This window comes from Ruditapes philippinarum, unplaced genomic scaffold (genome assembly GCF_026571515.1).
Source record: "Ruditapes philippinarum isolate M1 unplaced genomic scaffold, ASM2657151v2 ctg9174_1_1_1_1, whole genome shotgun sequence".
Classification (NCBI taxonomy): Eukaryota; Metazoa; Mollusca; class Bivalvia; order Venerida; family Veneridae; genus Ruditapes; species Ruditapes philippinarum.
Genome location: NW_026866463.1, coordinates 33,020 through 46,498, shown reverse-complemented (window position 1 = coordinate 46,498; position 13,479 = coordinate 33,020). Strand labels below are relative to the sequence as shown.

Here is a 13,479-nt window from a genome sequence, read left to right as displayed (position 1 = left end):
AGTTTATATGGCTAAATATAAACGGTTGTAAGTTTATATATACAACAGTATCACTGGTAAAAAGCGTTATAATTCTGTTGAGCTTTATGGGGTGTAAACAAAATCTATATCCCCGTATTTATGATAAAGCTAGTATTTCAGGGAAAATGGCAATTACTTCAGATTACTTATAAAGATGACCGACAGGCTTATTGGCTCAGTATTAAGGGTTATATTGCACAACAACGGTTGATACACAACTATATAACATGTTGGACATTAATGAAAAATTTATCATACAGCAAAATTACTTTACTGAAAGGGACATCCGTGGCCGAATGGTTAAGGTCGTTGACTTTAAACCACTTGTCCCTCACCGCCGTGGGTTTGAATCCCGACAGGGACTTTGGATTCTTTCATGTGAGGAAGCTATCCAGCTAGCTTACGGAACGTCGGTGGTTCTACTCGGGTGCGCTCGTGCACGGAAGGGCATTTGAGGTCTTTCTCCACCAGCAAAGCTGGAACCTCGCCATATGACTTATACTGTGACGGTGTGACGTAAAACCCAATTAAACAATCAAACACACTTTATTTGAAAAAACGAAGAATACATTATAAATTGACAAATATCGTGTATATATTCCTAGATTATATTAACGTCACAAACATCGAATGAAAAACGACGTTACAAACGTGAAGTATTATATGTTTTATTACAATCAAGTGTTCAGTATTTGAAAAACAGACGTCCAGAAAGAAACGAAAAGAATAATGATAACTAACACACACACACACAAAAAAAACTTGACAAAACATTAAGTAAAGGAATTTGATCTACATAGTTTTACTGAGTCTAACTTTTAAATTACATGAGTTTAAATTGTATGTTTTAAAATTTAAAGGTAACATACCTTGGCAAATATTCCGTTGCTGTTTCAAAAGAAGTGATGCGATCGCCAAGTTTGTTTTGAGCATAGAACTTTTTAATACAGTCGCCATACACTTCGCTAATTGGTAATTCTGGACAGTTATCAGTGGGCGGAGTCCGGGCGAGTTCCACTAAATATAAAATATACAATTTACATTATGCATTGTTTTGAATCAGATACATATTGCAAGGTTAACATGAAATTTTATAACTGTTATAATGTATTTAGTATGCCAATAATGCCAATAATTGTGCTTAGCACGGCATAGATGAATTGTCATACCGTCACAATGGTAATGCATTTCAGACGCCAATAGCTGTGCAAAGCAATGCACTGTGATGAAATGTCATACCGATAATGCATTTCATACATCAATAGCTGTGCATAGCACGGCAAACATGAAATGATATACCGGAATTACCGGTAATGCATTTCATATGCCAATAGCTGTGCATAGCATGGCATACATGAAATGTTATAATGCGTTTTATATGCCCATAGCCGTGCTGGCACCGTATACATGAAATGTTATAATGCGTTTTATATGCCAATAGCCGTGCATAGCACGGCTTACATAAAATATTATAATGCGTTTTATATGCCCATAGCCGTGCTGGCACCGTATACATGAAAAGTTATAATGCGTTTTATATGACCATAACCGTGCTGGCACCGCATACATGAAACGTTATAATGCGTTTTATATGCCAATAGCCGTGCATAGCACGGCTTACATAAAATATTATAATGCGTTTTATATGCCCTTAGCCGTGCTGGCACCGCATACATGAAAAGTTATAATGCGTTTTATATGACCATAACCGTGCTGGCACCGCATACATGAAACGTTATAATGCGTTTTATATGCCAATAGCCGTGCATAGCACGGCTTACATAAAATATTATAATGCGTTTTATATGCCCTTAGCCGTGCTGGCACCGTATACATGAAATGTTATAATGCGTTTTATATGCCAATAGCCGTGCATAGCACGGCTTACATAAAATATTATAATGCGTTTTATATGCCCTTAGCCGTGCTGGCACCGTATACATGAAATGTTATAATGCGTTTTATATGCCAATAGCCGTGCATAGCACGGCTTACATAAAATATTATAATGCGTTTTATATGCCCATAGCCGTGCTGGCACCGTATACATGAAAAGTTATAATGCGTTTTATATGACCATAACCGTGCTGGCACCGCATACATGAAAAGTTATAATGCGTTTTATATATGCCCTTAGCCGTGCTGGCACCGTATACATGAAACGTTATAATGCGTTTTATATGCCAATAGCCGTGCATAGCACGGCTTACATAAAATATTATAATGCGTTTTATATGCCCTTAGCCGTGCTGGCACCGCATACATGAAAAGTTATAATGCGTTTTATATGCCAATAGCCGTGCATAGCACGGCATACATGAAATGTTGTAATGCGTTTTATATGCCAATGGCTGTGCGTAACATGGCCTACATATAATTTGTTCGCTTCATAATTTTGTTTAATAATACATATAAATTAACACAATCAAATGAAAGTAAGAACTTAAAACACGTATGATACTCTGCTATTTTGTTCAATTCATTAAAAACTTATTAATAATTTAAAGGTCTGTATGTTACGAATAGTAAAGATGTGTTTAACATAAACCAAAACATGTTCATCAATCTAAACATTTACGTAACGCAAAACACAGCTTTAATTGTTTTAAAGATCTTTGTTGTGACAGTGTCACATTTTTAATTTATTTTCAAGACTGAAAATTATTGTGAAATCTAAAAAAAAAAAAAAAAAAAAAAAAAACAACAGATAAAAAAAAAAAAAAAAAAAAAAAAAACAATTTCGTACCTGATTGAAGCCACTCCGAGACGTCGTTGCCATCACAAAAAGTGTCCAGTTTTCTTTTTATAGAATCGGCCACCTGGTCATATTGCTCTGGACATTGGTCAGACAGTGATTTTATGCAGTTCAGGTAGGATTCTTTACGCGTCACATTACTGTTATTGGTAGAAATATATTGAAAAATATGATATCAAGATTGTTTATAAGATATAGTTATATATCAGCCTTCTAATACCTTTATCATTTCATTATTACAACTTCTATAAGATGTTCGTATACATGTGTTAAATAAATTTGTTAGATACATGAATTCATAATAAATTACTTAATTAGTCCAATAAATAGCACAAACTAGGGACAACGTTATCAAGTTTGCCTCCTCCTGTCAATGCAAAAGAAATAAACACGGAAAGCATAGTTATATATATGTTGCTTACTTACAGGAAGTACGTAATTTGAAGTTGAAAGACATATATTTTGTATTCTAGCACATCCGTTGTAGGCCGTGACTTCAGGAAGTTACGACATGCGCAGGATTTACCGCAAGAACAACAACAAAAATGAACTATATATCGTACGAAGAACTTTGTCAAATTAGCATTCGTTCTTAAATGGACATAGCGGTGACATAATTCGTTTTACAATGTTTTTCATTTAAACCTGTTGTAACAGAAATCTTGGCTATATAAAAATTGCCATATTCTAACATCACTACATAAACAAGTTGTCTTTTCATCAAAAAATAACACAATATACTCCGACGAAAAGAAAACGTTTGAAATGGTATTGTGAGTAAGGAACACCCACCAGACACTGACATTGTGCTTTATTTTTTGTTTCGTTTTGTTGTAAGATAAAAAGCAAACATATTACAGTCCTTAAAGAACGCCCCAAACGACGACAGGTTCGTTTTGATTGAGCTGGTTCAAGAATGGAAGTGACAAAATTCAAGCTTTCTTCCCCACGCCCTCTAGTAAGCAGTATTCGACATTTATACATGACAATGAGGAAATTTGGAATTAGAAACAACCGTAGATGCGTTGAGACGGCGGTGATCATTAATTGAACGCTCAATATGTCATTCTCGTGTCATAAGTTTGTTAAGGATATACGTGCATTTATTGAACACATAATTGATATAGTCGGTGTTTAGCGTTTAACCTGTTTATTTGCCTTTCCAGCAATTTTAGATTTGCCCAGCCGGCGTTCTGAGCAGTCTGACAAGGCACTATACTGTTGATAGCTCAATTGTTTTCGTATTTCGATGTTGAAACCATAATACTTTGAATAGACTATACCAAATTCAAAGCAGGGAAACTCGTTGCAATATTCAACAGGGAGATTTTAAGGTTTCAAATATTTGTTTTGAAATTTTGATGACGATTCGGAGTCATACATTCGGGGTCAAACTTTGTCGTGCTTTTTTGTGAATAATGACGTCACCTGCAAGTTGCTCGTGCGTCGCTCAGTAATTCGCCTCGCATGTTAAACATGCCATCAGTTCTACAAGTCATTTCATGTAGTGCATAATCCGTGTACTTTCTACAGTTGAAGCTTTCATTAGAAACGCCGACCGGAAGGCAAACAGTAGATTGGAAATGAAACAAAACCAGAAATAACACTGCTGCTGAAACATAAACAAAATCTAAAAAAAAGAATAATAAATTTGGAGGCTATTCGTTGCCAAAAATCCAGTCATGTTGATCTGAGTTTGTTTACGGACAAAATACAATTGTATTTCTTTGTATGTAAACTCCAATGTTGCGTTCTTAGACTGAGTTTGTCGATTTAACATTGTAAACATACATTTCAACAAAATACATTTTGTTAAACGACAAAACATTAACTGTTTTTCTGATAGTTAGCAATACCAAGTGTTCTTCATAACATGCGGAATACTCATTGTTCGTGTATACGCCGACAAAACAGAAGTTACTTTCTTAGGTTTACATTGTCGAACGATCATGATTTGGATCACAATAGGTGATGAAATAAGCTCCGCCCATTTTTTCGCCCACTACATCATCGTACTTATCCGCTCATTTTCGGTATTTACCGTCAACGACAAGAAGGAAACAATAACACGCACCGGCGTAGTTTCCGTTTACCACACCTTTTAGGTGTTTTTACTGAGAGGATTCCAATTTGGAAAGGAATGAGTAACATTGACAGTTAAGCTTTCAATTTTTCAAGTCAACATCTGTTATAATAATGATACGACTAAATACTAATGCAGACCAAATTCTGGCTGTTGTCTTTCGAAGTAGTAGCATTTACTATTACATTAGTAACCTTAATTCTAACGTATGTCTTTACAAGAAAAAACTTATAACAATAGTAAAATTAAAACCAATGTTGTATGTACCCTTTCAAACATAACTTTTTATTTTTACCATACTGTATAGATATTTTTCCATTTTTCCATTTTTACCATTTTTTTTCCAATTATAATATTTAAATGAGTCCAAAGGTAGTATGTTGATTATCAATTTATGTATACCTTGTTTATTTTATCTCTCAGAAAGCCATCACTTACAAAACTTAATAAATATTCTGCGTACTATTTCATGTACATACAAATAGTTATCTGCTTTTGATCAGATAGACAACAAATCTAGGCAACAGCTATTGACAGCATGTATACAAAGATTTTAGAGCTGTTATTGATTCAGTACAATGCATAAAAGAAGACCTTAACCTACGTCAGCTTACATATATTTAATAATAAAAGGCTAAATCACATCCTATGACTCAAAATACCTCCCAATGGAGGTAAACAGAGATGCTAGGATACACTGAATATTTATTTCAACATTAAAATGGGACAAAGTTTTGGTTATACATGTACTACGGAATTATCAATAGTAAACTTTGAATAGTTCCGTGGTTATACACTTGGTAAAAAAATCGGGTTTTTCTACAAGCCAATATAGTCCTTTAAAGAAGAGGCTTACAGTTCTTTTTATTCCTGTTGCCAAAAGTGACTTCCATGTAACGCATTCTAGTACTGTTTGCTGAATGTAAAAGACATACGTATGCGTACCACCGTTATAACGTTTGAAGACACACAAACCCTATCCTATTAATTTTTTAAAACTGGTTCGTGTTTTTTTTTATATGGGAAACATTCCCTTATTTTAATTCATCAACTTTAGTTTTTGCATATTATTATGCTCATTAATTATCAGTATAAACGTTGTTGCATTGTTACATTATCACCGTAGGGAACGTGTTACAGTATCGCGTTTTTCGGTTACAGTATAGAATTTTAAAGATGGAGGATTATTTGTTGGGAAGAGAGGTAGGTGATTGTTATTCAGGTCCATACTACAAGTAGTTTAGTTTCTAAAAGATGTTTTTGTGCTTTGCTTGTTAGGAACAGAGTCCGGTATCTAGTCATATATTTCTTCAGACCCTGCACCGCAGATTTATCTCTATAATGTCTCATAAATTTGCAGATTTGACAGTTTGAAAATTTAAACCGAGAGACCAACGCATTTTTCTGCAATTTCGACATTATTTATGCATGCCTGGAAAAAGTAAATCTGCAAAACGTTAGTCCTTTATGTTAGGAAACGTTTATAAAAGTAAATGACCAGTTGAACTTATTTTCCTGTTTGTAAAATGCGTTTGAAAAAATAAACAATGTTACAGTATAGAGCGGGGTAATTTGTGCAGGGTTACAGCATAGACCTAGCGATTTGTATCCGATTTCGTTACAGTTTATACCCAGATTTCGGTTACAGTTTAGACTTCGATATTTTCTATTTAATTATACTAGGTAAAATGTATGAATGTTACATAGACTTTTAAATCTCTGTGAGCTTATTGGCACGATGGGTATTCGTCCGTCTGTCGTACACATGTGTGTGCAATCTCATCCGTTCAGTATAACTACTTGACTAAATGTGATGAAATTTACAAGACCTTTTACCAATTAAGTTGTTCAAATGGTTTCGGTTGCAATCGGGGATACGAAAACCCAAAACATAGATTTTGAAAAAGGCAATGTTTAAAGACCCTACTCATCTCGAACCAAAAGCATTCAAATCAAATCATGATCATGGCGTCATTTCGAATGCTTCTTTGTTGAAGTTACGATTATTTTGTCATTATTAAATTAAAAGTCGTTTTTTTTTTATTTCAGACATCCTGTATAGCAGTTTTCATTTTCTGAAAAAGAAAATATTATTGAAAGTTATAGAGTATAAATTAAGGTCAGACAAATACAATATCTTCACTAGTGAGCCTGATGGAGGTACATAATAGTGGCAGAGTCGGGATAAGGCCGTCGACTTCAAATCATCTTTCATTTACTGCTGTAGTTGAAATCCAATCATGACTTTGGATTCTTTGTATGTGAGCAATCTATCAAGCTAATTTACGGAAGGTCGGTGGTTCTAGTTAGGTGCTCGTGTCTGAAATGTTTCACAAAGGGTATCTGGGGTCTTTCTTTACACTAAAGCAGGAATGTTTTCACATGACCTCAGTGTCGTTGAAACTTAAAATCCAAGAAAGCCAAACGTAACAAAATAGAGTTAAACAGAATCCCTAAAGAAATTCCAACACAACAAAATTGAAAATGTTCATAAACCTTTTTATATACTTACAAAATACATTATGGTAGATGGAAATTCCAACTTAAAATAGAATTTAAGGTTGAAGTATTGCTCACTTAAATACTGTTTGATCATTCTTAGGGTATTGCCTGATTGTTAATTGTGTCTTTTGACATCTTATCTATGGTATGCAGGCTTCATAACCTCCGATCCCCTCTCAAAATTTCATTTTGTTTAGTTTCACTCATTGTATTCTCGTTTAGGGCACACGCAATTTTTAACCTGGGAGGTAATATGCCGCTTTTCATAGAATGGCAATAACGTGTCACATTGAAGGTTCCATGATAACCGCCATATGAACACATCCACAGATGTTAAAAAATCTGATGGTTTAATGTGAATTCTGCTGAAGCCGGTGCTAGGAGGCGTGAACGGTAGCTTGCAGTTACCACTACCGTCCATGAACAGGTTTAGTCAAACTGAGCCTGCAACATTTTCATGTTTTCCGTGTTGGACTTCTGTTAAGGATTCTTTTTTTTTCTCTATTTTATTACTAATAGGCATTATTATAATGTGTATTGAAATCAAACAATCTTTCTTCTCTCATTACAATTCGATAAAAGTTACTGTTGTTGTCGTGAAAACAGTCCTTACTTAGGACATTACTTATTTCTGCAAAAAGTCTCAATCTGAAACTTAAAGTAAGAAAAATAGCATACTATAACTTTTCTGCTGAAGAAAAAAAGTAATGCAACCTTTCAAGAATGTATTAAATAGAAAGGTATGAGTTATTTCATAAAAATAATGGATACACGAACTTTGTTTGAAATTTGGCAAGTATCTAAACTGTAACCGAAATCTGGGTATAAACTGTAACAAAATTGGATCAAAGTCGGTAGGTCTATGCTGTAACCATTCAAAATTAACCTCGCTCTATACTGTAACATTGTTTATTTTTTCAAACGCGTTTTACCAACAGGAAAATAGGTTCAACTAGTCATTTACTTTTATAAACGTATCTAAACATGAAGGACTAACGTTTTGCAGATTTACTTTATCTAGGCATGCTTAAATAATGTCGAAATTGCAGAAAAATGCGTTGGTCTCTCGATTCAAATTTTGAAACCGTCAAATCTGCACATTTATGAGACAATATAGAGATAAATCTGCGGTGCAGGGTCTGAAGAAATATATGACTAGATGCCGGATTCTGTTCCTTACAAGCAAAGCACAAAAACATCTTTTAGAAACTACACTACTAGTAGTATGGACCTGAATAAAAATCACCTACCTCTCTTCCCATAAATAATCCTCCATCTTGAAAATTCTATACTGTAACCGAAAAACGCGATACTGTAACACGTTCCCTACGGTGATTATATCTTAACCAATTTGGCATTACTTGAATATCCTGTGCTAGAATACGTTTTAACAAAATCAGAGGATATTCAAAGTCAACTGTAATGCAGTTGATGTATGTGAAATTTATAAAAGTTTTATATAATTTGAAATATGTTTGTACCAGCAAGAGTTACCTATCTTTACATTCCGCTTTCGTGAAAATTGGCTCCGACTATTAATTTTCCGCCTCATTCCGTGTTAATTCCATATATGGAAGTTGCAAAATCGTTTACGGTCTCAACCCGGTACGGAATTAGACCCAGCCCATTGTAGTCTAGAAAGTAGTTCTTTAAAATTATGAAATGGCCCAATTTAAGTCATCTCTAGTTAGATTGTTCATAATAAGAGTGTATTTATTGCATGTGTGTAGTTTTTGTGTGTTATATGATGACTTTAAAAGTTGTTTTTTGTGTATTCTCCAGGAACTCATTTGTTGGTGGAAGGATTAAAGATGTACTACCCACCAGCTGTCAGGAGTTTTTAAAGTGGTGAATTTAAACAGTGTTACAACAGAATGAAGATTTCTGAAAAAAGTAGATGGCTAACCTATTATATTTTGGGCATCATTTGACTTAGATAGTGTTAATGTTTAAAGTTGAAGACAGTATATAATTCATCAAGAACATTGGAATCCAGAATTAAACCTCAAATTTGACTGATTTACTATAGAACTAATAGTACGAAAATTCACCGGGCCGAGTCCTTACAAATGTTAATCGCGTTAGAATGTGAAAGGAAAGTGTGGTGTTGTCAACCTGAGAGTGTCAACTGATGCAGTTACATTATCAACGTCATGATGCAAGCATTAAACATGTTGTGTATGTTTTATCGTTTACATTTCTTCCATTGCATATTTGAAGTTATACATTTCTAAATACAGTTTGCAATTTATCTAAGTTGCATGTTTACAGCTTCCATTTTATCAAATCGAGAAAATCAAAACGCGTAATACCAGTGCAGTATATAACTCTCGGATCGACAATTAGATTTTCACTAATCTGTTTAGTCAAGTTTCAAAGGCTAGATTTCTGGTAACGAATAGCCTCCAGTCTTCCGCATGTTATAATGAACACTTGGTATTGCTACGATCAGAAAAACAGTTAATGTTTTGTCGTTTAACAAAATGTATTTTGTTGAAATACATGTTTACAATGTTAAAACGACAAACTCAATCCAAGAATGCAACATTGGAGTTTACATACAAAGAAATACAATTGTATTCTGTCCGTAAACAAACTGTTCGACTCAGGTCAACAAGGCTAGATTTTTGGCAACGAATAGCCTCCATAAATAAATAGTATTGATAAAATAACTGAAATAGTTCTATTACAGTTTCATATGTGGATATTCATCAAATTTCGCCCATGATGCAGAGATTTGCATTCTTAACAAATTGGTTCGAAATAAGTTTAAAATTGATGTTTGTTAGTAATATACAAATTAAAAAAATCATACTAAATGAAAAAAAAATGAAATAGAATAATTAAATTTATATATTATTTATGATTTTCTGCAATAATCACTACATTTATTATTATCAACTTATAATTTGCTATATCCTATAGTAATTTGCTTAGATAAATTGATATTTGAAGTAATTTTACAACTATTATTAATCGAATGCAAATTGTCAATTACACTTCATTTTTGTTATTCAATTGATATTATTGTAAGTGAAGAAGGGAGCGTTCTTCCGAGAAGAATTTCAGCTAAACAATATAGGTAAAAACAAATCGCACCGGTTTGACTTAGTCTTCTCATGGTTTGCAATGACATTTGCAACATTTCTCATGACCCATAGCACCGTAGCACCGGTATTGAACTTACACTCATTCAATATCCCCTATTTATCACAATATCTTAAATATTAAATTTAAATTCAGTTTTCATATCCTGGTCATATGATATAATTTTTTAACATAAAATAGCATCTTCATTAAATTTTGATCTTAGACACATAATTTTCAGTATTTTAATGAAATTTAACAAGAAACAATTACATAAAGAATGTACCGTGTTTCCACATGTTGAATGTTTTTAATGTTCCACAAGCAAATTTTATATGAGTGTCGCAAAGAACAGAATAACTGAATTTATTGCATTCTAATTCCAGTCTGAAAACATAGCTTTATATGACCAGCACTGTGTATGTGATTATCATGACCTTTTACAAGATGTATTAATACAACATATTAGAGTGAAATGTTTTTCATGACTGAAATTATTTTCTGTTTTGACATTTAGAGGGCATCATTAACTCCCTTTAGTAGACTAAATTCTATAAATAACACTAAAATGGTTGATATTTGATCAAATTAGCCACTTTTGTTGTCGCATATATTATACTTACTCTAGTAGGCTGGTTACCTGTTTCAAGCAGAGTCGAGCAAATCACTCTGAATCATGTTTTTAAGATACATACAGATTCTGCTCCTTTTTACATGAATGAACATTTTATTCCAGCCAGTTCTGGAAATAATCATAAAACAAGGTTTTATTTACACTGTCTCGTTTATAGGAACATGGTGGGGCTAAGAGCGAGGTTTGGTGCACCATTAACCGGTTTAAACTCCCCAGCAGTCATTATTATGCTGCTGACCGTTCCAAGGCGGCGCCCCACTGTGTTCCTCAGATGTATGTCTTATGTTGTTTCATACTGTTTTGGTGACACTTTTGCTTGTGTCCCTTGTTGTTTTCTCGTCTACGGTAAGTATCTTCCCCATTGCCTCTAGTTTTTATTTCTTTGATTACTCCCCACCCCCTCCCCGGTCTCCTGTCCCCTTCCCCTTTGTGGGCCTATTTTTATTTTCTTTGAATTCCTAATCAGTTACAAATTAATTATCATTTAATGATTAACCTGTGCGTGCTCTGTCTTTGCCCTGTCCTGTTTTTGTTTGGGGTCCCCCTGGGCTCCTTGCCATTGGTTCTTGTTGCTGGGTCATGTGGGGGTTGCGTTCATTGAACGCCGCCTTTCCTTGTTGATCTTGTTTATCATATTTTAGTATAGGATCTTGCGACATAATTCCTAAAGTACAAGTGTGGGTAAAAATGTCTTTTTACTATAAAGGTTGCGGCCTGTGGAATAAACTACCACAAGATAAACACTTCGACACAACAGTTAAAGGTTTCTTTAAAGAACATCTTTAACAAGTGTGTAGAAAGTTTTTTCCATATGCTGTGATATCTTGTTTATTATTCTGATTGATATAAGCATTATTCTTGTCTCCTTGATTTATTACAATGTATACAAAGTTCATGTGCCTTGCTAAAGTCTTTCTAAATGATAATGTTTTTACTGTGTTTCAGTTTGTCTTCTTATCACTAGTTTTAAGGTTTTATTTTTCAGTCATACTTAGCTTTTTTATTGTGCTTTTTATTTGTCGTTCTTTCACTCATGACATTAATTGTGTGATATTGTTTCTCATGCCAAGTATTTGTACACTGAAATAAAAATTTTATATACTGAAATAAAATATTGTTATGGATTATTATTATATTTTGTACTCTGCTGACGCCGGTGTTAGGGGGCGTGGACGGTAACTTGCCCTTTCCATCCAGTATAGTCCATGAACAGGCTTAATCAAAACGAGCCTGCAACAGTTTCATTTTTTTGCCGTTTACGACTTTTTTCCCTATTTTATGTTATAAACTTTTACACACGCACTCTTAAATCATTAAATCATCAAACATCAATGAATATAAACATATGTTTAAAATATATATATAAAATTCTGGAAACAAAGTGATCCCTCGGTAGCTTTAATCACAACAAAATAACATAAGAATTGCAGAATTGCAGACTCAAATATACACACATTGAACGACAACTTTTGTTGAACATGCTAGTATAGTGCCTTGAAAAATTATTTAATTTTTTACTGATTGTGCACTTTGACATTTCGTATATGTCATGCCATTTAGAAAGAGACATCATTAATTATCTCATTTTATTCATTTATATAGAAAAATACTTAATGTAAGATAATATCAAACTTAATGTCAGATAATTATATTACAGTGTTATTAATCAGCCAGATCAGAAAGAAATTCTGAATGACCCCAGCGTAAAGTGCACAGATATACATTTAGGTACAAAAGTCTCTGAATATGACACAAACGCTTCTGCTGTCAATCGGAACATCCTCGGCTATTATTCATAAGGTCAACTCAATTGTATTGGTCGTCATATTTCATTTACTTTTGGAATAACCAGTACTCGTATCTTGGTAAATGCAACAATTCACACGCCCTCTAGCACCGGCTTGAGCAGAACTCAATTTTCAACACTTCAATGTGTTGGAATCAACGATCCAGAAAGAAAAAGTTTGTTTACTAAATGCCATTTTTGCGAATGTTGTGCAATAAACCTCAAATAATTTGATTGATGTTTAATTACTGTTGCACATTTCTAAAACAGTGGATTTTTCCAATCGCTGATATTTTATCTCCTGCGGTTTTCTCTATTTTCCATTCTTAAAAAATATGTAAATATTCATTTGTTTTGTCTTAAATTCTAACAATATAGATTTAAGTACAATGTCCATAAGTTTATACTTCTGAGCTTTACATGATTTAACTAATACTTTGACATAATTTGCTGCAAGAATCATAACATGGCCATGGTGATTCCAATACCATGAATTTCAATTACTTCTAATTCGATTTAAGGAAAAATGAAAAGACAACAATCTTTCTCTTAAAAACAGTGTTCAAATGAAACCAGATGATTTGTTTTGAAAATAGTTTGAAAAAGAGATG

General features: G+C 33.6%; 1 protein-coding gene across 2 annotated transcripts; it reads right to left on the bottom strand.

Moving 5' to 3' along the window:
• Positions 1-890: 890 nt before the first annotated feature.
• Positions 891-10,921, bottom strand: LOC132732564 (uncharacterized; the record flags this gene model as incomplete). Of its 2 annotated transcripts, none has more annotated exon segments than XM_060719042.1 (4): positions 891-1,038; positions 2,768-2,916; positions 4,205-4,388; positions 10,735-10,921. In XM_060719042.1, coding segments are annotated over 4 exon segments (494 nt in total), but the record flags the coding sequence as incomplete, so codon positions are not given.
• Between the last annotated feature and the right edge of the window lie 2,558 nt (positions 10,922-13,479).